A 24,036-nucleotide genomic window follows, 5' to 3' on the forward strand; every position below is an offset into this window, starting at 1 on the left:
TGACAGTTGAATGTGAGACACACACTGTGCCTTATTCCTACTGATTTGAAAATGTACCGCATCCTGACAGCGCTGAGACACATCAAACTGGACTGTGAGTTTTGGGATCTGCTAGATAAGAAGCTGCACACACAACTGCAGGGATTTACGCTATTACCCAGACTGCAGTTTGTCTCTTTTATCACGTCTCCACTGCGTTACAGCAGGAGGAAAGACACGACAGGGAGAATGAACTTGACTCTTCCGCAACACCGCCACAGCTGGCTAACTGCTGCTCGCTCGTCGCCCGTGTGTGTATGTGTGTGTTTATACATGTGTACAGCTCAGCAGGTACGTGCAGCAGATGTCCACAAACACACACACACACCCGGTAAAGTAACAGCGTTACCACAGAAGACAGCAGCAGCCCGACAGGCTGAGTTAGTGACACTAAAGGTCCTCTCCCTGCGTGACCTCATCAGGTCACCATGGCGGTGATAAAGTGCTGAGTTGCGCACATGTGTACCGGTGCCAGCAGTTCACAACAACACCCCGAACACACCCTGTTAATGCCCCTTATCTACCACACACACACTCGCGCACACACATGCACGCACAGCTGGGAGAGGATGGCAGAAGTGTGGAGGGTGATGAATGAAAGAGAAGCTTTCATTTCTGCCTGTGGGGCTTCATTGTTGCTTTAACCTTAAATCCAATTAATCTGGCTCTTTATCGCAAACGCCTCGTCTTCAAATAAGTCCTTGTGATTCAAAGATTTGTCTCTCCATCTCCTTCTCTCTCTTTCTCTCCTTTTTCATTACCATTCTGTCTCTGTTGAGAGTTCATGGCTGCTCTCCTTCCATACAAGAATTACACAAAGGACAAGTACTGTTTAATCCCATCGTAGCCCAGCCCTGAAGACATACCAGCTGGAGGCCTTTGTGTTTGTGCTTGTGCGTGTGTGTGTGTGTGTGTGCTAGATGACAGGTTATATAAACCTGTGTTACTAATGTGTGTTTCTTGCAAACGTGTGAAAATTGCTCATCAATAAGTCTCTTATGTGAGGTAGCTGTATGTGTGGAGGATGTGCATGGGGGTTGCCGTGGTTTTGGGGGGGGTTATGTGTAAGTGGTATTTGGGGCCCCTTCTCACAGAGACACACAGATATTCAAGTTCGAGTTGCATCGCCTTTTGTTTTCAGGAAGGCAGAGGAGGGGGACGAGAGTGCGGTGGGCGGCTGGATGGATGGATGGCTTGCTGGGACACTGTGCCCCCTGATTTTCCCAAAAATCCTCCCCCCTCACATCCACTACCTCCCCCATTTCAGCCACCCCACCCCAGCCAGTGTAGTGCCACTGTATTGTCTGCTGCAGGCAGGCCGCTTGTTGCTTGCCTTCTGTCCTGCTGTGCTGAGTGCCTGACAAAGGCGCTCTTTTAAATATGTAGACAATCCTAGATCACTTGCACACACACACACACACACACACACACACACACAAAGGTTTGTCCCAGCTTTCCTCTTTCGCTCCCTTGCCATCGGTTCTTCTGTGCTTCGACCTGTCCTGGGAATATTTCCTTTTTCATGGCAAATCAACAAGTCCCCGACATGAGAAGGAATACAGGAAGCTTTTCTCCCGTCATTGCGCTATAAGCTCTGAATGAATGCGTGAATAGCGTTGCCGTCTCGTCAAGGCTAAAAGCTTGAATCCTGTTTGTTATGGAGCTTTCGTTTTACTGTACATTTAAACAGATTCATTTTTATGCACAGGAAGAGAATCCATTTTTTTAATGGATTGAACATAAATACATGAATAATCTTTTTACACTGCTACACAAAGCAAAAACATAACAGTCTGGTATTTGCATGCTATGGAGTTTTAAGACGTAAACATCTGTCTCGAGCTGAGTTTTAGAAGTTCCAAAGTTAAAGAATCCTTTTTTTTCTCTGTTCAACCTGCAGATGTCATTTTAGAGACAAACCAAGACACAACAGCCAAACATCAGGACGTTTCCACATGTCCACATGACACTCTTCTCTTTATCTCTTCCTCCCTCCTCCCTCCCTTGGTACGAGAGTCCTCCCTGGCAGCTTGGCAGAGTCCGCTCCCTCACGCAAACCAGCAGAGTGCAGGGGCCCGGGCCCCAGACAGGAGCCCAAGCTGGTCTCAGCCTCCCAACATGTTGAGCTGGCCCGCCTTGGGCACAGCCAAATGGTTCTGCAGCTGCCCCTTTGTCCCCCCTTCCTTAAGTAAACAAAGGACAGAAACAAATTAATGACCTACATTCACAGCAAACCTCGCACGGCCTCCTCATACAGAGAGAGAGAGAGAGCGCGCAGTTGTCTACAAGCAGATGTTCACTTACAACGCTGCAGATTGCAATTAATGATCACCAAGTAGCGCAGGAGCAAAGGAGAGGGTTAATGTATTTTCTGCCTCTGAAGATTTAAAGAAGGTATCTCAAAGAGACTTTTTTACATTGTCTCGATATCTCAACTGAGAAAAAAGGGTGTTTTTTCTTTTAAAATGAAATGTCTCCTACTGTTTTTTGACAAGTTTTATAATAAAATAAATATATTCCAAATAATGGCCAGCCACTGTGAGTAACCTCACCTAGTAAAATAGCTGCAAAGTTGAAATATTGAACTTTCCTTGAAGTGGACGCCACACTGAAATCTTTTTAACACTTCCAAGTTTCTTAAACTGACATTAGGCATTCATCAGACAGGGGACAATGTCATAAAGATTAGGAGTGAGCTTATCACGTGAGTGTGCATTGGGGGCTTATCGAAGTGGCCATCTGTGGCCTAATGAACGCTGCTCCTTGGCCTCCGAGTGCAGGGGCTTTTAATGCATCTGTAAGAGCCGGTTTACTGAGCAGCAAGACATTAGCTAAAGCTGATTTCTTTACTGGAAACTTGTGCCTGAGAACCTTTAGGAAGAGGCTGTGTGCGTGTGGTGCAGGGGATTGGATCTCAACAAGCTGCTGCACATTTTCTTCTCAAATGCAGCCTACACTTCAGCCAGTGCTGCAGATATATATCAGGAGCTGTGTGAGTACACACACAGCGAGTGTGCAGGCCACCACGCTGTGTCCAGGCACGGCTCGCTGTAGAGCTTCTCAGACACACACACACACACGTGCACAGCTTCCACCCACATGACAAGTCATTGCAGAGCAGGATGCCAAGACCTCCCAACTGGCCCTCATGCAACCTGTAACTCGTGAGCGCGCACACACAGAGTTAAATGTCGCTAATCTTCATTATTTTAATGGCAGCGAGGAAACTGTGACTTTTATGAGTAAAGTTAAACACAAAAAAGAAAAAAGCTTCACACACACATGGGTTGAATTTCAAGATTCTTATAATTTATTGCAGTTTGCACACAATTTAAAAATGTCAACAACAGCACACCAAAAAATTACAAAACTAAACACAATTAGAATTTACTCCCCTTGAGAGAAAAAAAAATCAACCCAACTATGATTGTCAAAGCTAAAATGACTAAATCTGAAAAAAGGAACATAAAAGAAAAGCAAAGGAAAAAAATTGTAATCTCAACAGGGAGTAAATAGATCTCAATTGAAATCTGCTTGTCCCCCCCCCCCCCAGACAGTGATTGTCCTTTTTCAAAACAGACTCAGTCATTTCATGCCCTCTCCCCACCCTCCAACCCTTCATGTTCTTTACCATAAACTGTCCATGACATTTGATTATTTTTTTTTAATTTTTTTTTTTTTATATACCTTACTTAAAAAAAAACCAACAAAACCCCCCCCCAATCTATCCCCTTTTGTTTTCAAGTAAGCACAGCAAAAAGATGGAGATGTCCAGTCGGGGTGGTTTACTTCACAGCGTCTTGAGTGGTTAACATCACTCCCGCCACTCCACCCCACACACTCACACTTTTAAAAATAAAATAACAGCCCGGACTACAGCAGTTTAAGGCGGTCAAGTAAAACCAGAGGAACAGAACGGGGAGGGAAAAAAATGAGAAAAAACCCCCCAGCAGTAATGATGAAAACAACAGCAGGATGGAGGGAGCCCATATGCAGAGACGCTGCCAGTGAAGAAATAACATTTCGGGACAAAAATGAGACGATGTGGTGCAAACTGTCGCAATGTCACCCACACTGTTGCATTGGCAGAGCCTGTAGGTGCCACCAGATGACGGGGCGGCATGTACATATACCCCACCCACCACATGCACATCTGCGGGGACACACACACTAACACACACACACACATACATATTTGAGTGAGTGAGAGAGGGGGGGGGGGTAATGTGGAGTGTCAGTATCTTTCTGAAAAATGTTTTTGGATTGTATAAACGCTCGACCAATTATTTTGAAATTTCAATAAAAACAAGAAAAAAAGAAGAAGAAACTGATGTAGCCCTGACCCAAACGCAACATTTACATACAAGAGTTTTCTAATCACATGATCAAAATAGATAAATTCAATAAATTCCAAGAATTTACACAAAATTTTCAACAGCCATTTCTCAATGCTTTACAGTATCAAATACATCACAGCATCAGAAATGTAATTTTATTTTTATTTTTTTTAAATAAAGGCATCTTTTCAGCAAAAAATCTGATTTCATGTCTTTAAGCTTAAAAAGGTGCATTCAGGCATGCCAATTCTCTCCCATCCATCTCAAAGTAAGGATTATGCTTTAAAAGGAAACACACAAACAGACACGCACGCACACACACACAGACGTGACATCCGCTGCACCTAATGTGAAATGCACACTGCACTGAGCTGAGTGAGTTTAACGGCCCCGCTCAGCTCAGCACAGCTCGGCTCAGCGTGAAGCAACAGTGTGGCAGAGATATCTGACCCTTCAACTTTCAGCAGGACAGCTCAGGTTCAGCCTCGCTCCTTCCTTACTCCCTCCCTCCGTATCCTTCACACTTCAGCCAAGCCACAATTTAATAAAAAATGTTTTAAAAAAACTGCACTCAACAGACCTGAAACGAGAGCCCAAATCTGCAGAAATAATTAAGAAATGGCTCGACCGCGTTTAGAACTGGTGAGGACGGACACAAAAGTTATAGCAGTAGAGACATTTAACGCCTGAGGAGGAGCAAGAGGAGGAAGTGCTGGGTGGACGTAGATCTTCAGTAGGTTAAATTGACTGGTGCTAACCAAGTCACACGCTCGTAAACACACACGCGCACGCACGCATTAACACACACACACGCGTGCAGCAGAAAGATCAGTGCATATAGACACAGGCTTAAAATGCTTCATCATATCGCTTCAACATCCGACGGAAACACATTCGGTAACGTTCTTCTAGGATCCCAGCGAGTAAAAAATATCCGACTTTTCACTGTCAAAAGTGTACGGTTCAAACATTCCCCCTCCCCGATGCAAAAACCACAACTTAAAGGTTTAAGACAAAATCAAAATTTCATGCATTTTTTTTTCCATAGTCGTGAGAATAATATTCAGTTTTTCAACAGACCGCACCCTGGATAGTATTCACAAAGAAAAGAAAAGAAAAAAAAAGGAAAGCCCGTTGTCAAATATTTGATCAATTACAATGTGTACAGTAATACAGCAAATTCACATTTTTTATTTTAAAATATACAGGTTTGGACGTCATGCAACAACAGCAGGTCCCATTACAAAAAAAGTAACAAAATAATAATAATAATAATCATTAATTTAAAAAAATGCAAAGAATTAAAGTTTTTAAACTATATCAGAACAATATACAACAACCTTAAATTAAATAACTTTTCAACAAGAGATGTTTTAAAGACTGCCAGCTAGATTTAAGAAAAAAATTCTATCGATAACAATAATAATTAATAATTATTTGTAAAGGTCTTTTCATTTTTAGAAAATACTTCAAATTGACTGGAAGTGAAAAAAGGAGGCTGTGCATTGCATGAGTGCCATCAGTTTATCTGTCAGTCAGTCAGCTTTCCCCTGAACACACAACACCAAAGAGCTTAACAAGAGAAGCGGGGAGCGCTTCGCCAACGACACCTCCGTGCCAGTAGAAAATAAAATCAATACACACAAAACACACTCATACACACTCACGCACGTTAGGTGAAATTTTTGCCAGAGTAGTGCAGTACCACACACACACACACTCGCGTGTGCGCACGCTAATTCAAACTGTGTGTTTGGTGGCGTCGACTTGTGGTGATCACAGTACCCGTTTAGTGTATTGTAATGCTTTTTCACTTCAGTGTGTTCGACCTGAACTCCTGCAGTGGTGTTTTGCTGTCTGTGGAACTGGGACCGATACGCTGGCCAGCATCGGAGTGTTGTGTCTGGGATGAAACACAAACAGAGTGAAATCTCTTCAAAAAGGCGAGACTTTCTCACTGGGACCCGTGTCCAGAGACGCAATTAAAACCACCAACAGGAGAGAACTTGCGCGAAATAAAAATGAGGATTCAGAATAAAATAGAATAAAACAAAAATTACCCCAAATAGGAACAAAAAGAAAAGAAAAACAACTCAGTAGTAACATTTTCATGTGCTATTAAAGTGCTATTGAATGAGATGTTGCAACAAACAAGAACGTGACTCACTTAAACCCCGAATATCAAACTCTGCCGCCTCCCTCTAACCTCCCCACGCCTCTCTGCCTTTCTTTCACTCTCCGTCTTTTTCCCTTTACCAAACCTAGAAGTCTGTTTCTACTTCCACAGTTCCTGGGAGCTGTCCTCGATCGCCCAATCCCTGACATTTGGGAGCGCCAGAGGTTCGCTCTTCACTGACAGCGAGTTGACCAGTTCGCAATGGAACTTGCGGATGTGTCGGTAGAGGTCCCCGGATTGCGTGAAGCGCCGCTCGCACCACTTGCAAGCATGAGGCTTCTCACGCGTGTGCACCACTGCGTGGCGGCTGAGGTTGTGTGAGTACTGGAAGCTCTTGCCGCAGGTGGTGCAGGTGTAGGGTTTTTCACCGGAGTGTGTCCGCTCGTGGCGCTTCAGCGTGTACATGCAGGAGAAGGTCTTGCTGCAGATGTTGCAGGTGGGCACGTTGACGTCTCCGGCGGGCTTGGCGCGGATGCCCTCCTGCTCCCTGAAGTGGGAGCTGAGGTGAAGCTGGAGGATGTGGGGTGAGGGGAAAACCTTGTTACACAGCGGGCACATGAAGATCTGTGTGTGTTGAGCCGACAGCATGTTGGAGACGTAAGGCAGCAGCGAGCTATCCATGCTGGCCGCCTCAGCCTGAGCGCGCTCGTTTTCGCCCCCCAGGATGTCCTCATCGTCTGCTGTGGCTGGAGGCTTCTCCTCCCGCTCCAGCTCTGAGGCCAGGGAGGCTTCTCGCAGAGCAGACAGGTGTGCTTCCAGGCCGAGCCTCCGCTGGGCCGACAAGGGCCCTCCGACCCCGTGGTGGGCCAGGCCCCCATTGGTGTTAGGAACCGTGGCCTTGGTGAGGCCGCTATGCTCCATGTCATAGTCCCCACCTCCCAGTTCCTCTTCCTCATCTGAAGCCACGCCCCTTTCTACCTTTACCCTAACAGCCAATGGGCTTTGGAGGCTGTCTGGTGTAGCTGCTCCGCTGAAAAAGGATTGGTGGTGGTTAGTGTGGTTGCTACCTGCAATTGGCTTGACTGACAGGTCCAGGACGCAGTCAGCTGCATCATTTGACACCCTCCTACCCCTGTGGCCCCCACGAGAGCTCACGGAGCGGTGGGACCTCTGGGAGAGAGATCCAGTGGAGCTGGTGGGGCTGCCGGCCGGAGAAAGGAGCTTTCCTCCCTCTCCCAGGCCTTCCCCTGCTTGCGTCTCCGTCTCACCCTGCCCTGGACTGGTTGTAGCCATAGCTGGTGTCCCTGGTCTGTCTGCAGACGGCAGCCTCAGCCACAGCGGCCCTCCCTCTGCCTTTCCCTCCTCCTCTTCATCGCTGTGCAGCAGGTCGGCAGTAGCAGGCCGGCCTGTGGAACTGTCTGATAGACTATCGGCTTTATCAGAGCAGCTGGACCCACCGTCATCCTCTCTGCGCGTGCTGTCTGCCTCCGCTGTGGCCTTCTGCTTCAAACGTTTCTTACACACCTTGACAATGTCATACATGTGCAAGTAGCTGGCTGCTGCCAGCACATCCTCCACGGGAAGGTCCTGGAACTGCAGTTTGCCCTCATACATGAACTCCAGGAGCAGGGAAAAGGCCGGAGCTGTGACAATGTCACTGTTGAGGTGCACCACGTCTCTCTTGTCCAGCTGGTCCTTGTAGAAAAGGTGAAAGTACATGCTGCAGGAGGCCAACACAGCACGATGGGCACGGAACTGGGCATCGCCCACCAGCACCGTGGAGTCACACAGGAAGCCCTGATGCCGCTGTTCGCTCAGACACTGGAGTAAATGTCTGCTGTGGTCTGGGAACTCCATCCTGCCGTCCTCATAACCTGAAGCCACACACACAGACACAGCGTCAAAGTTAATTACATCTCGTAAAGTATCAAAGATGTCTTTCATTTTAAACCTACAGTTTTTATTTTTTGTTATTTTAATGATTTCATTTAGGGGGTGTAATTAAAAAAAACAACCTTTCCATGAGCATAAATATGCAAAATATAAAGAATTAAAAGGTAAACAAGAGGCAACCAAGATTACATGAAATGAGGAGCAATAGAAAACTATGGAATCTAAAAAGGTGGAAAACAAGTTAAAAACGTAAGCTAAATAGAGAGACCATGATTTAGTTTTTATCACCACTAAGACGTTTCTTTTAACGCCACAATTTCTGTGAACAAAATTTGTATTAAATCTGGTAAAAAACACAAAAAGATTAAAAATTAAGAGACACAAGGACAGAGAGAATCAGTAAAAAAACATATCTGATATAACGACGGTGACAACAAAACAAGAAAAAGACAAGAAAACACGAAAGGCACAAACAGGAAGAGTAACACATGAAATAATAATTTTAAAACACATAAAAAGTTAACTAAAATAAGCCATGACCTACGCACAACCCGGATTTTTTTACTCCTCATCCCAACATCGACAGAAACAATTCTCGTAAAGTCGTGCACACATTCCTTCATACATCAAACCAAATGTTCATTTTCTGCTCCAATTACTTGCTTAATTTAAAATAAATAAAAAGTAGACAAGAAAAATAGAAAGAAAATACAATTTATGGTTTCATTTAAGAAAAACCACTAACTCAGTTTTGTACCAAGACAAAGACTCAATCTCAGGTAAACCACCAGCGACCGATTCTTCTACTCGGTCTCTCCGCTCTCACTCTCTGTATCTCTCCAACTCCTCTGCCTGCACTCCTGGATTGTCGCTGCTCCTACGCTGGTTATTTTTATTAACCCACTTTGGCCTGGCCTGGCACAGCCCTTTTAGGTAACCGGCTTTCAGCTGCACACGCTGTCCTCACATATAAAACACAACACACACACACTTAGTACCAGCCTACCTACCAACCACCTCCACAGGCTAAGTCGAGCAGCAAAACTGGCCAATTGAAACAGCACTGTCAAAAACAAAACAGCTTGTCCCTTGTTTAACCTGCGAGCTTCGGCTTTAGGTGTGAGATTAGACGTGGAGGGAAAAAAAGGGAGGAAATTTGCATCAATGCTCTGCAGGTGTTCTTAGAGAAGATTTGCTGGAAATTATCGAATTAATAAAATTAATTACCAACTAATTGTGCAAAAAACCTTTGATTCCAGAAGACAATAAGAAAAAAGAAATGTGTAAAAGGTCCCACCTGTTAGCCAAGTCGATTTGTCCTGCCTGAGAAAATACATTGGTCCCGCTCTGCACTGTGTTAACCAAAGCAGTTAAATCACCTCATTTGAATGAAGCTAAACCAAGAATGTCAGTGTGTTAGACTGTGTGTGCGTCCGTGTGATGTGCATGTGTGTGTGTGCTCGCCCTCCGGCTTGTTCAGACTGCTTTTAATGAGGGGGACTTACAGGGACAAGGGTGTACCACCTCCCACCTCCCCCCCACCCCACTGTCCAGCCAAACCCCTCTACCACCTCCTCCTTCCACACACACACACACTCGCACACACATATAAACCAGCCGTCACTCATGCACTCCTTTCCATCTGAATCTTACAAGAAAAACCCCGCACATCCGCCCCATAGTAGAAACTGCCCTCTTCCTAAACCCCCTCCACCCACCACCACCCAGAAGAGAAGATTTACAATACAATCACTGTAAGTGCCCTGCTCGTCACAGCATCAATCCTAATCCTTAAAGATGGCTAAAAATAAAGACGACGGTGGCGACGGTGGGGAGGGAGCCGCCGGCGGAGACTCAGGAGGGCAGCAGCCCAGTCACCCAGCCCACCCGGCCCCGGCCAGCCAGCTCAGGCAGGGGTCTGAGAGAGACACACACAGAGGGGCAGGCAGGGAGGGAGAGGGTGAGGGAGAGGCTGGGACGGCCGAGGAGGGAGGCTTACCCACATCTGATCCAGCTGACGGGGGCCATATGGCAGCTGCTAGCCAGATAAAGAGATTAAGACTAGGAGGGAGTGCGATTACAGCTGTCTAGCCAATTCAGGCAGCTCAAATCTGCAACTTCTAAATTAGTCTCCTCTACTCCAGCCGACAGGAGGGGGAAAATGGGTAGAGCGCACCGCACATGCTTTCAAGTAATTTTTCAGCGAGCTAGAATTAACAGGAAAAAAGTAAAGTAGATAATACAGATTAAATAACTGCTCAGTTTATTCTAGGGTTTTTTAAGCCTATTTATTAGCTAAAATGTGTGTTTATTGTCTTCTCTTAAAATGTCTAAATACTATATTTCAAAGGAGACTTACTTTTATGATTTATGATCACGATTAAACTGCAAAAAACTACACTTCCCTTTCAATTAACAAGTGTCCCGACAAAACGTCTGACAGCTCAAACAGGAAGCAGCAGCTTAAGTTTTAAATGCACCCCTCTCGACTGCAAGCTAAAAACAAGCAGACTGCTCCCGGGCTGCAATTACCCCTCAGACAGGCAGCACCGGCTACCTTTGCCGTTTACTTCTGAAGCACTCGCCAGCAGTTTCACGCAGTTCTCACACTGGTTTGACACACCGGAGATCCCCCACAACAAAACAAAACTCCACCATCCCGGACTCTCCTACTGTAAACACACGCACGCACACACATACACACACAAAACGATACCTGCAGCAGTATGCATCAACTTGATTAACTCCACTGTAGCAGAATAGCCGGGCTCTCTGGCTGGGAATGGCTGTGTATCGCCCTCTCCCTCTCTCTCTTTCTTTCTTGCTCTTTCTCTTGCTCGCTCGCTCTCTCTGAATCAATGAGTGGGTAGAAGAGGAGAGAAGAAGAAGAGGGAGGCAGGCAGGCAGGCAAGCAAAAAAAAAAAAAACACGCTGTTCAAACTGCGAGGGACAGATGCAAAGTGGAGGAGATGTTGGAGGGGGAACGAGATACCACCTCCCTCCTCCTCCTCTTCCTCCTCCTCCTCCTAACTGGCGCTGATCAGCAGCCACAAACACACACACACACAGCGTGCGCACACTGCACACACACACGCACAGCACTGACTCTCCCAGGCTGCCGCTGAGACTCACAATAAAGGACTGGGGAGGGGTGGAGGCAGTGGAGGGATGGAGGAGGAGGAGGTGGGGTGGATGGCAGCCTGTCAGCTGCTCTGACATCATCCTCAGATGGAGATGCTACCTCCAGCTGTGCTCTTTCTACAGCCATATGCTGCCTCCTCTACACTCCTGCCACCAGACTCCTCTTTCATTCTACCAACACCGCACAACTTTGTCTCTCTTCTCCCCCTCCTTTTTTTCTCTCTCTGGGAAATAAAACACAAGTCGGCTAAAATATTCTGGGATTTGGTGTTTGGAGTTTACACATCAAAATCACTAAGCTGCAACTGCCACCAAAACTATTAAGGAAATGCAAAGTTTACGCACTAAAAAAACACACATACACACACACAAACAACTTTTCTTTTACCTGGCGTCTAAAATCATTTGAAATGCACTTCTCTGTCCTTCTCCTTCTGTCTTTTTCTCCTTCCAGTTACCATAAACAAAAGCCAACACGGCACATTTGCAACTGACAGACGCACGCAGCTGATATTGTTTTCCACTCTTTTACGGTTCAGCGCCGCTACCTCGTCTTGTATTCACTCATTCATCCGCTCATCCATCCATCCATCCATATATCCATGTATCCAGCAACCACCACCCCCTACACACCACCACCACCACTGCCCGGACCCTTCGAACGACTCACTGGGTGACAAAAATGAGCCGAAAGAGTCCAGTGAGGGCAAAACAAAAGGTGTGCAGGGTGTTTAATAGCCGGGGAGAAACTTATTACACTTATTATAACGGCTGTATTTCGCTTTCGTTTTGGGCAAACTTTCTGTAACGTTTACAACTCTGCAACTTTTATTTTCTATTTTATTTTGGCTGTAAATAAAGTTGTGTGTTTTTTTTTTTAAATAAAATAATAGCAACACCGCCCACTGAGTTTCCACAATAAAATGTGATCACAGCTGCACACAAATGTGGAAATAAATTACATTTATATTATTTTTTCTTTGTTTCATAATCACCCATTTCAACATTTTGTAAGTTAATTAGAAATATTTGCCGTGTAATCTCCTGTAATGAAAATTTTCACTGTGTCAATAAAACAGAAATAAAGTGCGGGAAACATCACATTAATCAACTTAAACTTCTAATTAACTTCACCACCGGAGTTCTTTTAATTACACGGTTTGGAAGTCGCTTTAAAAAAATCAATTTCACCTCACTTTGACGCGTTTTTATCACCTCTAAAGTGCTATCAAATTTAGGAGAAAGTCTGCTGGAGTTTGTTTTAATTTAAGACTCAATTTTCAAGCTGCCTGCCCACGACGGTCCGGAGAAAAAATTAGCATAAAAGTCCAACTCCTGCTACCGCTTACAGGCTGTTCAGAGACAAGTCTCCGAGCGAGAAAAGGAGTATTGTAATTAATTTCTTACCAGAAGACACAACAAACACAGAAAAACAGGGAGAGACACACACGGAGACACACTGACCCACGCAGCTAGCTATAGCCCGATCGCGGCTAACAAAAGTAAGGCGGACGGGCTGCAATATTGAGCTATTTACAGTTGTTCGGGAGGCCCAGGTGCTATGACAACAGCCCCTAAAACACCGCGGAGGGACGGCTAACATAGCAACTATTAGTGCGTGGAGACAACACAGTCATGCTAAGGAAGGTTTAGCTACTTTTTCCCCTCCGTAACCCACCCTCTCTCTCTCTCTCCTGAGCCTCCTTTAATCGGACTCCGGTATTAGAAGCAGCACTTACAGACAAGAAGGTCCACCGTCTTCCCCGCTTCCTCCGTCAAAATCCCCTCTTTTTTCCTTCGGAGACAAAACTAGATTGACTTTGGACTAATTTCCATAACAGGCTGCCGAGGCGAGCAGGCGCAGGGACGGGGAGTCTAGCACTCTGCGGCGGCCAGATGTTTCCGAGCTGTTGCTGCTCAACTCGGGCTGGGGAAGGAGGCGAGTTGACTGGCACGGCACGGAAGCCAATGGTGCCGGCGAGGAGGAAAGTGAAGGCAAATTGGAAGCGGCCCTCTGACAGAGGAGAGGGAGGGATATGTCTTCTTCTCCCGTCGGCGTAGGTTGACACCAGGCAACAACAACAGCAGCAGCAGCAGCACACACACAGTGAGAAGGCAGGAAACAAGAAGCTGGGCCAAACCAACTGGTTCTGCGAGTCAGTGAGGCGGACTGGCGCAGCGGAGAGCGAGGGAGAGTGGAGAGCGGCGCAGTGCGCTCTGGGTACTGTAGTCAAACCTGGAGCGAGAGGTGTCGGGGGGGGGGGGGGGGGGGGGGGTAGGAGGCAGGGAGGGAGGGAGGCTAAGGGGGTGGAGCTGATATGAGCAGGTGCACCACCTTGACAGGAAGTAAAAACATGTGGTTGGGTTTTCCAGTGGTGCTGGATAATGCTTAAGACACAGGCATAAAGCCAGCTGCACCACTTCCAGAGGTGGACATGTATTATGTATGATGACCAGATGAAGATGTGATAAATTATTTATATTGCGTAGTAGTTGTAAGCAAATGCGAGCATTTATATTAGTGTGTTTGTTAATGCACCGCTGATAAACATTTTCAAGTGTTACAAACAATTTATTACGTATTTACGTAGTTGATAGATAATTAGGAAGATGTAAAGTCAACAAACCTACCTTGCTCACTTACCTTACTTCATTTTAATGCCACCTCATTTTAAAAGTGTGTGCTGTCCATCCAGTTAAAAATATAATTTTTTGTTCAATCAATAAAAAAAGTTTTCTTTGCCCGATGAAGGGATGCGGAGAAGTTCATCTACTAGTCAGATAAGTGTCCTTGGGCAAGATACTCCACTCCAAGTGATGGATAGAAAAATACTGTATGGTGTGTGTGAATGGGTGATTGCAGCTTGTAGTAAAAAGTAAAGAGGTTGTGTGTCTGCTTCAGAGTTTGTTTCTTCAACACAGTTAACCTTGATCCCTCAGATAGATAGATAGACAGATAGACACAGTTTAACTTTCACTTTTTCATAATGCACCTTTGGACAAAAACATGCCCCCATCCCTATAAAGGAAGTGATGTTGGCATCCCCTTGTTAATGTTGCCTGTATGTTTTATTTGGCCCCCAAGCCAAAACGCCTTGGTCAAACCATGAAGGTATTTTGTGTGCCTCAGTGGCTGCAAAGAGGCGCCTACCTGCTAATATATACCAAACCTGTTTTGACTTGCCGAGGTAGGAAAAGAACAAAGTGTTAATGATGGCTCAGCTGGCCTGTAGGTGCATCAGAAAGCCATGGCAGTAGATCAGAATCCACAAAATTGAGAATACAGCTATTGATAATACCGCTGTCATTTCCCTATAAAGTGTCTCCTGTGGCAAATCCTCAAACCTTTTCCAGGTGTGGCTCTGATGCAGTAGTAGTATGTGGGTTTTATTCAAAACATTTCAGAGCCCATGTTCATTATAATGCATCTGAGACATGTTATCAGGCCTGGTCTTATTTGTTAGAAGGAACAATCTACGCTTTACTACTTTCATAATAATATCAAAATTGCAGTGTATAACTAGGGTGATTCTTCAAAGCACAAAGAATAAAACTGATTAACATTTTATCTGCAGTTAACTGTTACAAAGGCCTTAAAGGCATTTTTATTTAATGTGTTTTTATTATTCATTAAGTGACTAAATAGACAGACAGCTCTGAGAGGCACAGTTAACAGTAAAATGATCATTTGTTTTACTTCTTTGACATGTTATGAACTAAACAGCAATTTATCTTCTGCTTAAACACAATAAAAATATTAATCACTAATAATATGATTGCTTGAGTCACATCTGTACACTATGAGCTTGTCCAATACCAAGAATTTCTTAAAATCTTAAACTTGTCTTTCCTCTGTGAAAGCTTATATCTGTATTTGAACTAATCCAAAGACATGTTAACATATTTGAGGAAACTGTCTCCTTAACAGAGGCTATGATGATTTTTGGAGTGAGAAAAACTAATGTGCCTCTGTTGCTGTTCATGCTTATAGCACGGTTAAAACCTATAATAAAGTGTGGCTGCCTAAGCTGTGTGAGTCAGAAGAACAAATCCAAAATGTCTGTAAGGTGTAGTTAAAATGTTTGTTTTGTCTCCACCAGAAATCACTCTTACAGGCGTCAATCGGAGTCTGAAATGAAAGGAGGAAGAAGGAAATTCTTTTCTGAAATGACTAATACAGGCCCAGCAGTGACCTTGGATACAAAAGGGTGAATAAAAGTAACAGGTTCCTGTGCTGGCTGACAGGTTTTAACTGCCCGTATCTTTCCCGGGTGACACATGAGTTGTCTTGGACTTCTCTTTCACGGGAGACCTGTGACTTGCTCTGTCCTCCTGAAGTAACATCAAGGCTTCTGGTGGCAGGGCCTGTCTAACCTGTAAGTGGCAGTTTACAATAAACAGGCTGTTGCACATTTTTACACCGGACTGGTTTGTTCCACCAGTAACGGGCGAGCAGAAATCAAGCTGATGTTCTTTTTTTTTTTGGTTTGTTTTAATTTAGTTGTTTTTTTATCAGTCTTTGTTATGGATGCCTTTAGCAGTACGAAATGCTTCACAGATATTGAGGTTGCACGTTTCCTACGTGACAACTGAGAGAAGAGAGCACTGAATCTAGGACACGGCGCAACATCAGCAGCAATATATCTTCCTGTCCAGATAAAGGGACACCATTTCACAGATTTCAAAATAAGGATGTTCAGAGACTTAAAGCTTAGAGTGACACACAAGATGAATTTATTTATTACCCCACTTACCACAAATTATATGCTTACAACATATTTTTCAACTTCTCACAGATGTGGGTCACTGGGACAAAAACCTTTTTTGAATGTGTGTCTGTCATGAGAGTCTCTATGTGAAAAAGTTTGGGGCAGCTCTGCTTGGTGCGTCTGAGGGCCTATTTGCATCTCGTGAACCTGTCCCAGTAAACTAATTGGCGTCACTAATAGATGGCTGGATGAACCGCAGCCCTGTATGGTAATGAATTCACACGATCTGGTGTCATAGCTGAAGGACTTGTTAAAATGCAAATGAATGATGACCCTGTTATGTGTCTATCAATTTAGGGATCCATGTTACCAGCGCATTACAATGAGCCCCTTGTTCATGCACGAAAATACGCAGTTCAACGAGGGGGCCTGTGCAGGAAATTGGACTGAAGGACAGGCTTTTAAAAACTGTTGGCTAATTTGTGCAATAAACGTATGGCAGTCAAAGCATTTTAGATGTAGCCATATTTAATATACGCTGCCATTTAGAGTTTCTCTTTTTCACTTTGGCTGTATTGGAAAGCTCACCTCTCCGGAAGTGTCTTTTGTAGCTTCTGTATATGATGACTGAAAAGAGAAAGATAGCCTTGGATGTACTGAAATCTGTTCTCCAGAGACTCCTGTGCAATTTTCTAAACTTCTTTCACCTTTCTCGTGTTCCCTCCTCTGATCCACATATTGTTTTGCCACTGACAGATGCCAGAATACAGCCAAGTGTGTGAACATGTGAGCCAAGAAAGCAGAGCTAGACTGATGTTTGAAATTATCTGCACTACTGTTTCATCCTCCTTACAGCTGAAAGACAAAGCAGACGGCAGGCAGAAGGGAGAAACATGCAAGAACCAGTATGCATAGCAGAGCTTATTATCTGTAGCAGAAGTTTTGTTTAGGTTTAGTTCTCCTTCTTTCTGCTTAAATCTCAGAGGACATTAAGAAAGAACAGAACAAAACATCTACGAATAGTCTCGTATATTTATGTTGCAGCACTCAGGCCTTTCTCACATTTCTGTTGTCTGTTACGACAATGACAACAATGCTAAGAGTTGTTTCCTTTAAACATGAATCATGCACAATGCTTCTAGGAAAACATATAGAGCCAGACTAATTACAGCATGTGTTTCGCTTCCGAATAAATGCAGCATTGTCCTGAGTAAGTGTTATAATTTCTGCCTCTGGAGGTCGCTGTAGATCCCATATTTTACACACCGGTTCACTCTCTGTCCAGTAGAATTGACTTCAACTTATCTTTGCTTGTTTTACATTTTGATTAAAAATTATTCTGATAAAGGGCATACATGCAAGAAAGGTACTAGACTGCATATCTGCACATGTTTAAGCTCTTACCTAAGGCTAGAATATAAAAAAATCACTTCAAAGAACGATTGGAAGTGTTAAATATCTCCTTCAGATTTAAGCAGACTTTCTTTATGCTTCTCTGGCTTGTAGTTGTGTTCCCAGTGCTTATTTTTCTCTGTTCACTCTTTTTTACTGTCTTTTAGGAGAGAGTGATTGATGCTGCTATTTATCTTTTTGTTGGAATAGATAGTCCTGAGCAAAGCTTTTTCTTTCTTTTTTTTAAAGCAAAGAAAAAGCATGTTGTGCATCTGGCAGATGAAGTAAATCACTGGAAACCTCTGGCCATACCTTAGATATTAGGACTGCATGCTTCACATCTTCTGGCTTTCGCTGCCAGCATTAATTATATTTTGCTTGTTAAGGGGTTTTCATATTCAAAGTTTTGTTTTTTTTTAACATGGATGGCTGTTTGAAAGCACCTCTAAAGGTAATTCTTTCAACAGTCCTCATTTTCCCCAATGAAATGCAAAAATAAATGACTTCTCAGGGTGCTCAACTGAAGATATATTTATTTGCAATTAAATCCATCTAGTCATCCATCCATTTTCTGCCACTTATCTGGGTCTTGGTAGCTGGGGCAGCAGCGATGCAGAAATGCCCAGACTTCCCTTCCTGGCCACCTCCTCCAGCTCTTCCTGGGGGACACTGTGGTGTTCCCAAGCCATCTGAAAGACATTATGTCTCCAACATGTCCTGGGTCTGTCCCTGGATCTTCTCCCAGCTGGCCTAAAAACCTCACCTAGAAGGTGTCCAGGTGGCATCAGATGCCTGAACCACATCAACTGGCTCATTTCAGTGTGCAAGAGAAGCGACTCTAAGATCTGAGCTCTAAATCTGATCTCATTGTATAATTTATGTATCCTGCGCTGTGATTAATACTGCTTTCTATGTTCCCGCTCTCATCAGTTTGCTGTGATTCCTACATTTAAGTTCATGATAAATTTGGCGATAAAGATCTTAAAGCTTATTTGCACGTCTTATAAGTTGCCCTGAATGAACATGAACTAAATGTTCCAAGCAGGAAAAAACAAATGTTCATTTGCAGAGATATCCCGTCTGGTAGATGGTTCAGCTTAGTTTCGAAGCAGCAGGGGGCTGAAATAATGAAATAAACCCATTAAAAGCAACACGCAAGGGCAGCAGAGTACGCAGCAGCCAGGATCATTATCTCACTTCCTTTGACAATTGTTTGGGCATCTTTATTGATATAAGTAAAGAGCATAAATTGGTTTTTTTCTCATAAAGTCTCAGCCTGTGTTAGGGACACTCCTTATCCATCAATCCTTGAGCTTCCCAAACCTGCAGCAGGCAGCAGCCCTCCACAGTATGTCCCACAGCTTCCTTAATTATGCCCATAATGGAGGTATGCAAGAGGGGAGACACTCTGGGAGACACTGGCTGGCTGTCAGACGAAGATGAAGGGAAGGAAAGGGGGTGCAGACAGATGTTTGAATCCCAGCCCTGGGGCAGATGAGATTAATCCATCCTCCAAGGCAGAGACAGCAAAAGAGAAATAGAGAACGTAATGGAAGCAATTTCTATTAGTTCAATTGGCTGCCCTCTTTCCTCCATGCATACCAGGCATCCTGATCCACCATTTTTTCTTCTTGCAGAAGTATGCAGTGCATCCATTCTATATCACTGGACTGTATGAGAAAAAGGAAGCCTGTTATTGGTGAAATAACAGGCTCATACCTCCTGTTCAGCTGAGATTAATCATGTGAATACAGCAGCAATGTGGCCCAGGATTTATGCAGGTCCCTAAATTTTCCATAAATGTGTGGCATTACGAGACATAAATGTGAACATCCTCTCCTAAACACCTGAGCTCAAGCTAAAAAGCCAACACAAACTTTCTGTCAGTGTCAAAACCTCCAGGAAGAACAAACTTTGTTTCAGCTGACAGTGGGAGGAAATCCATCCATATAGTTTAATGATTTGATCATCTGGTTCAATGTGGCTGCTGTTGTAGGCGGTTTGGAATGCAGCCATTTTGACTGAGTGTAAAATATTCATGAACTATCAATGGTCGCCCATCTGACTGGCTGGGGAACAGCTGCTGGGTCTCTGTGCCTCTAGAGGTGCAGCATCTGTCCATTTAAGGAAAGTGAATTTGTGTTTGTGTGAGTGGATTCTAGCGTTCGCACGTGCATTCCTGAGCATGCGTGTGCGTACAAGAGCGCATTTTCTGATGCACGAGAGTGTGTGTGTATTTGTGCGTGCGTGTGTCTCAGTGGGACCAGACATCAGGAGAAACAACTGTGTATTTAACTTGCTCATCTCCAGATGGTGGAGGATCATTAGACATGATCAAAAAGCGAGTCTCAGTTTTATTAGGATCTGTACTTGTCAATCAAGTGTCGCTCTCATATATGCACAAGGAGAGCGGTGCTGCTGTGCGTGTGTGATGTGTTAAAGGGAATTTTATACATCTGATGTCTGTGCCATTCTATACATATCTGTCTCAGCAAACATCAGCATATCACAGCTATGCAACGTGGGTGTGTGTGTGTGCGTGTGTGTGTGAGAGAGAGAGACTCACACCCATTTGTGTGAAGCTTGCAGAGAACTGTGGAGCTTTGGCTGAGCCTGTATGATGGACATCTGGAAGCTAAATTGGTTAAGTGCGCCTCCAAGCCAACAGCCAGCCGGCCGTCCCCTTGCTGAACTAAGAGAGAGTTGTGCGTGTGTATGTGTGTGTGCAGTGGGGGTGGTGGGCTTCTGTGGTGGGGGACTCTACATCTGGCCAGCTGCCTTGCCACAGACAAAAACCCCTGCTGGACATTTAAGGGCTTTTACCTTCCAAATTCATACTGCAAACGAAATCAAATTAATTTTGTTCACTCAGGCAAACTGCTGCGTTTGAGACCATAAAGAAGCATCACGTTTGGCTCCGATCGCCACACCGCTCTCCACTGTTACACAGAGCTGTGTTATACAGCCTCTAATCCTGCCTGTTTAATATCTCATGTTTTTAGGGAAGAATGTTTATTAATTTGTTCAACTTCTTTAAAGGAATTATAGAAAATTTCAGGTCACTGTTTTCAGTAGTTTTCTCAAAAAAGTATCCTTTTCCCCTCCTGGCCATTTTAAAATTCCATCAGCCAGAAGCAAGGTCCTTCAGTTTTTTTGGGTAAATATCTGGTCTCATAGCTCTGTGGGTCATCGTGACCCCTCAATCCTGGAGCCAGGACTTTGAGTTTTAAGAGCTCATGATTGCTTTTGGTTCTAAGAGTGGTTCTTCTTTGAGTTTTTGTTTTTTGTTCCTTTTTAAATGTAGGTTGTTTGCATTTTTTACATTCTTATATCTCCCCAGTGGCCCTTGGTTATAGTTAGGCTCCTTTGAGCCTTTCATTTTAGCTAATCCTTTGTGTTGGGTTCTTTGTGTGTCTAATTAATGGACACACAAAGGTCTAATACCTGGTTGACTAGTTGCAGAGTTGTTGCTTTAATTTGAGCTCCTTGTTTAGTTGTGTCTTATTCTGTGGAACCAGCTCACAGTTTTTATTCGGGAGACGGACAGCCTCTCTATTTTCAAGATTAGGCTTCAGCTGACCTTGAATATTCCCTTAGTTACCCTGCAATAGGCCTAATCTGCTGGCGGATGCTGTTTCTTCTTCACTCACATTTTTCACTCACTATGTGCTTACAAGCCACTATGCATTTAATCATTAGTTATTATTAATCTCTGGCTCTCTTCCACATTGTCTTTTTTGTCCTGTCTTCCTCCACTCACACTCACCCTGTCACTGCCTCTCCCTGAGGCTGATTCTGTCTGAGGTTTCTTCCTGTTTAAAGGGAGTTTTTCCTTCACACTGTTGCCAAGTGCTCGTTCATAGGGGGTTATTTGTTTTGTTGGCATTTTTCTCTGTATTGTTGTAGGGTTTTTAGTGTACAATATAAATCACCTTGAGGTGGCTGCTGTTGTGATTTGATGCTTTATAAATGAAACTGAATTGAATTCCTGTTTTGTTTTGGTAGCTCTTTGATCTTCTGTATCTAATTTTCTGATCTTCCCCTGCTCATTGTCTTGATTGTTTTCAGCTGTGTGTAGTCTCCACCTATTTCTGTTTGTGTGTATATTGTCTCAATTGTCTCAGTCTTCCTTTGTTCTTTGTTGTGTTGTCTACATACAGAGCCATGAAAAAGTATTTGCCCCTTCCTGATTTATTGTTTGTTTTTTTTGCATACTTGTCACACTTACATGTTTCAGATCAAATAAAATCAAACAAAGTTTAATATTAACCTTTTCCCCCTTAATAAAGGAAATCACATTTAGAAGCTGCATTTTGTATTTACTTGGGATACCTTTGTCAAAAATTAAAATAGTTCCTTGGTTTCATAGCTGTGTGCTTCCTAGCTACGTATTCTCTGTGTTTCATGAATTTATATCCCTGGTTTTGGACTTTGCAATATTCTGGAGTCTTTCTGGATTAAATGATCACTTTGTGTTTGACTTCCGTCTCTTCCATCCTGCTGTTGGTACCACAAAATTAATTTACATTCAGTAGTTGAATTTGACACTATGAACCAGGACTGTTAGGAGTGTAACAGGTTAACAGTAAAATGATGGATGCTTGAGTTCCCTAAAATATTTGGATGTCCGATCTCTGATGGCATATTTGGAGGCTTGTATAAACACTTTTGCAGGTAGGAGAGAGGACGGGGAACAGGACCCTCCCTAAAACTGCGCACTTAAATCTTCTTCCCACCTGCTTCATGTCGAGGAGCGTGTCAGGCTACATTTCACTGTGTGTTATACTTGTATAACTATGCATGTGACAAATAAAGAACCTTGACCTTGACCTTGACCTTCCCATGTTAAAAGCTTGTTAGAGTCTATTGCCATTTAAGCAGTAAACTCCAACCAACTCTAGCTACAATGCACAGCATTGTTCATACTGACTGGTTACATCTATTCAGTCAACCATGAACTCCTCTGTCTTCCAAAGCATTGAGAGGAAAATATGAGACCATATGTTCAACAGGTAAAGGTTGGATGAAATTAAATCATGCAGCAGGACAATGAGAGCTAGCATAGCAGCAATCCTGGTGATTGAGATGCTGTGTAGTGACTTTAAGTGAATAAACAAATGCCTGTAAACTGCAATGAACTGAAGCCATGTTGCAAGGAAGAAAGTGCCAAAATTCCTAAACAACAATGAAAAAAACAACAACAAAGTCATACATAAGATGATTACTTCAAGTTATTCTTGCTAAAGGTACTTATTGGAGTTATTGGGTCATGAGTTGTGCTTTCTTTTTCACATGACTGTATGTTATATCAGTTCATTTATTTCAGTTCCTAGGGAGAGCATTCATTCATGTGCCAGATTTTATGATAAGCCATCAAGCAAAATCAGATTATTTCACTTCAAATCTGGAAAAAAAAATGGACCAATTTTCACGTCAATCCAATTACTGCCGAAATATTCAATCTGGGGGGAAAAATGACCGAGTGCCAAAGTGTGTGAGATTTTTACCCCTCCATCAGTGCTGCTACTGTGGCAGCCTCTATTATGACCTCACATGATTGTAATTTTTCATTATTATTACTACTATTATTATTATTATTATACAATAAAAATGCTGTACCAATGTGTGGATGAATAACTGAGTGTGTCTTGAGTGTTCAATAAAACTAGAAAATCGCTCTATAAATGCAGTTCATCCTATAGTAACAAGAAATACAAGCCAGTCACAGGTCTAAAGAGAGTTGAAGAGGGTAAAATAACAGGCAGAGCCTGTGAGGTGGACTCACAATGAGTAGTAGTAATGAAAATGCAACCAAGGACACACATCTGCCACCCTTCATTAGATTAATGCCCAGGAAAGTGTGCTTAACCTGTACTTTACTAAAGCACTGATAGTCACTGTAGTGTCCTGGGGTTTTATGCGTTGGGCATTTCAGTGCTGTATAGACAAAAGGCTATAAAAACATTTTCTAAAGCATAATTAATAATGAGCAGCAGATGAGTTTGTTGCTTATTTTTTATATCCATCAGACCTGCTGATGGTTCCAACACCATCATTAAGTTTGCAGATGACACCACGGTGATTGGCCTCATCAGTGACAATGATGAGGCCGCCTACAGGGAGGAGGTGGATCGTCTGGCTGAGTTGTGCGACAGAAACAACCTGCTGCTTAACACCGAGAAGACCAAGGAGCTCATCATGGACTACAGGAGGAATGCTGACCCACATCCACCCATCCACATTAAAGGGACGGCTGTGGAGCGTGTGAGCAGCTTCAAGTTCCTGGGAGTCCACACCTCCGAGGATCTCACCTGGACAACCAACTGCTCCAAGCTGGTCAAGAAGGCTCACCAGCGCCTCTTCTTCTTGAGGACTCTGAGGAAGAACCACCTGTCCTCAGACATCCTGG

The 24,036-nt window shown here is 43.8% G+C and overlaps 1 protein-coding gene and 1 long non-coding RNA gene across 6 annotated transcripts; one reads left to right on the plus strand and one right to left on the minus strand.

Annotated features, from left to right (window-relative positions):
• Positions 1-3,326: 3,326 nt before the first annotated feature.
• On the minus strand, positions 3,327-13,740 carry zbtb18 (zinc finger and BTB domain containing 18). 5 transcript variants are annotated; one of them, XM_026190410.2, is made up of 2 exons: positions 13,266-13,740; positions 3,327-8,366 (listed from the first exon to the last, which is right to left on the minus strand). In XM_026190410.2, the coding sequence occupies exon 2, from the start codon at positions 8,347-8,349 to the stop codon at positions 6,652-6,654; it is 1,698 nt and encodes a 565-aa protein (XP_026046195.1). In that variant the 5' UTR covers positions 8,350-8,366; positions 13,266-13,740; the 3' UTR covers positions 3,327-6,651. The 5 variants fall into 5 exon arrangements, with proteins under 5 accessions (XP_026046195.1, XP_026046192.1, XP_026046191.1 ...); XM_026190407.2 differs by lacking the exon at positions 13,266-13,740 and adding an exon at positions 11,102-12,964; XM_026190406.2 differs by lacking the exon at positions 13,266-13,740 and adding an exon at positions 9,683-10,107.
• LOC145419601 (uncharacterized) lies at positions 13,623-22,101 on the plus strand. Its single transcript, XR_013900896.1, has 2 exons — positions 13,623-13,747; positions 15,627-22,101. It is a non-coding gene; the product is annotated as an uncharacterized LOC145419601 (long non-coding RNA).
• The last annotated feature ends 1,935 nt before the right edge of the window (positions 22,102-24,036 follow it).

The sequence above is a fragment of the Astatotilapia calliptera genome, chromosome 13 (assembly GCF_964374335.1).
Source record: "Astatotilapia calliptera chromosome 13, fAstCal68.1, whole genome shotgun sequence".
Classification (NCBI taxonomy): Eukaryota; Metazoa; Chordata; class Actinopteri; order Cichliformes; family Cichlidae; genus Astatotilapia; species Astatotilapia calliptera.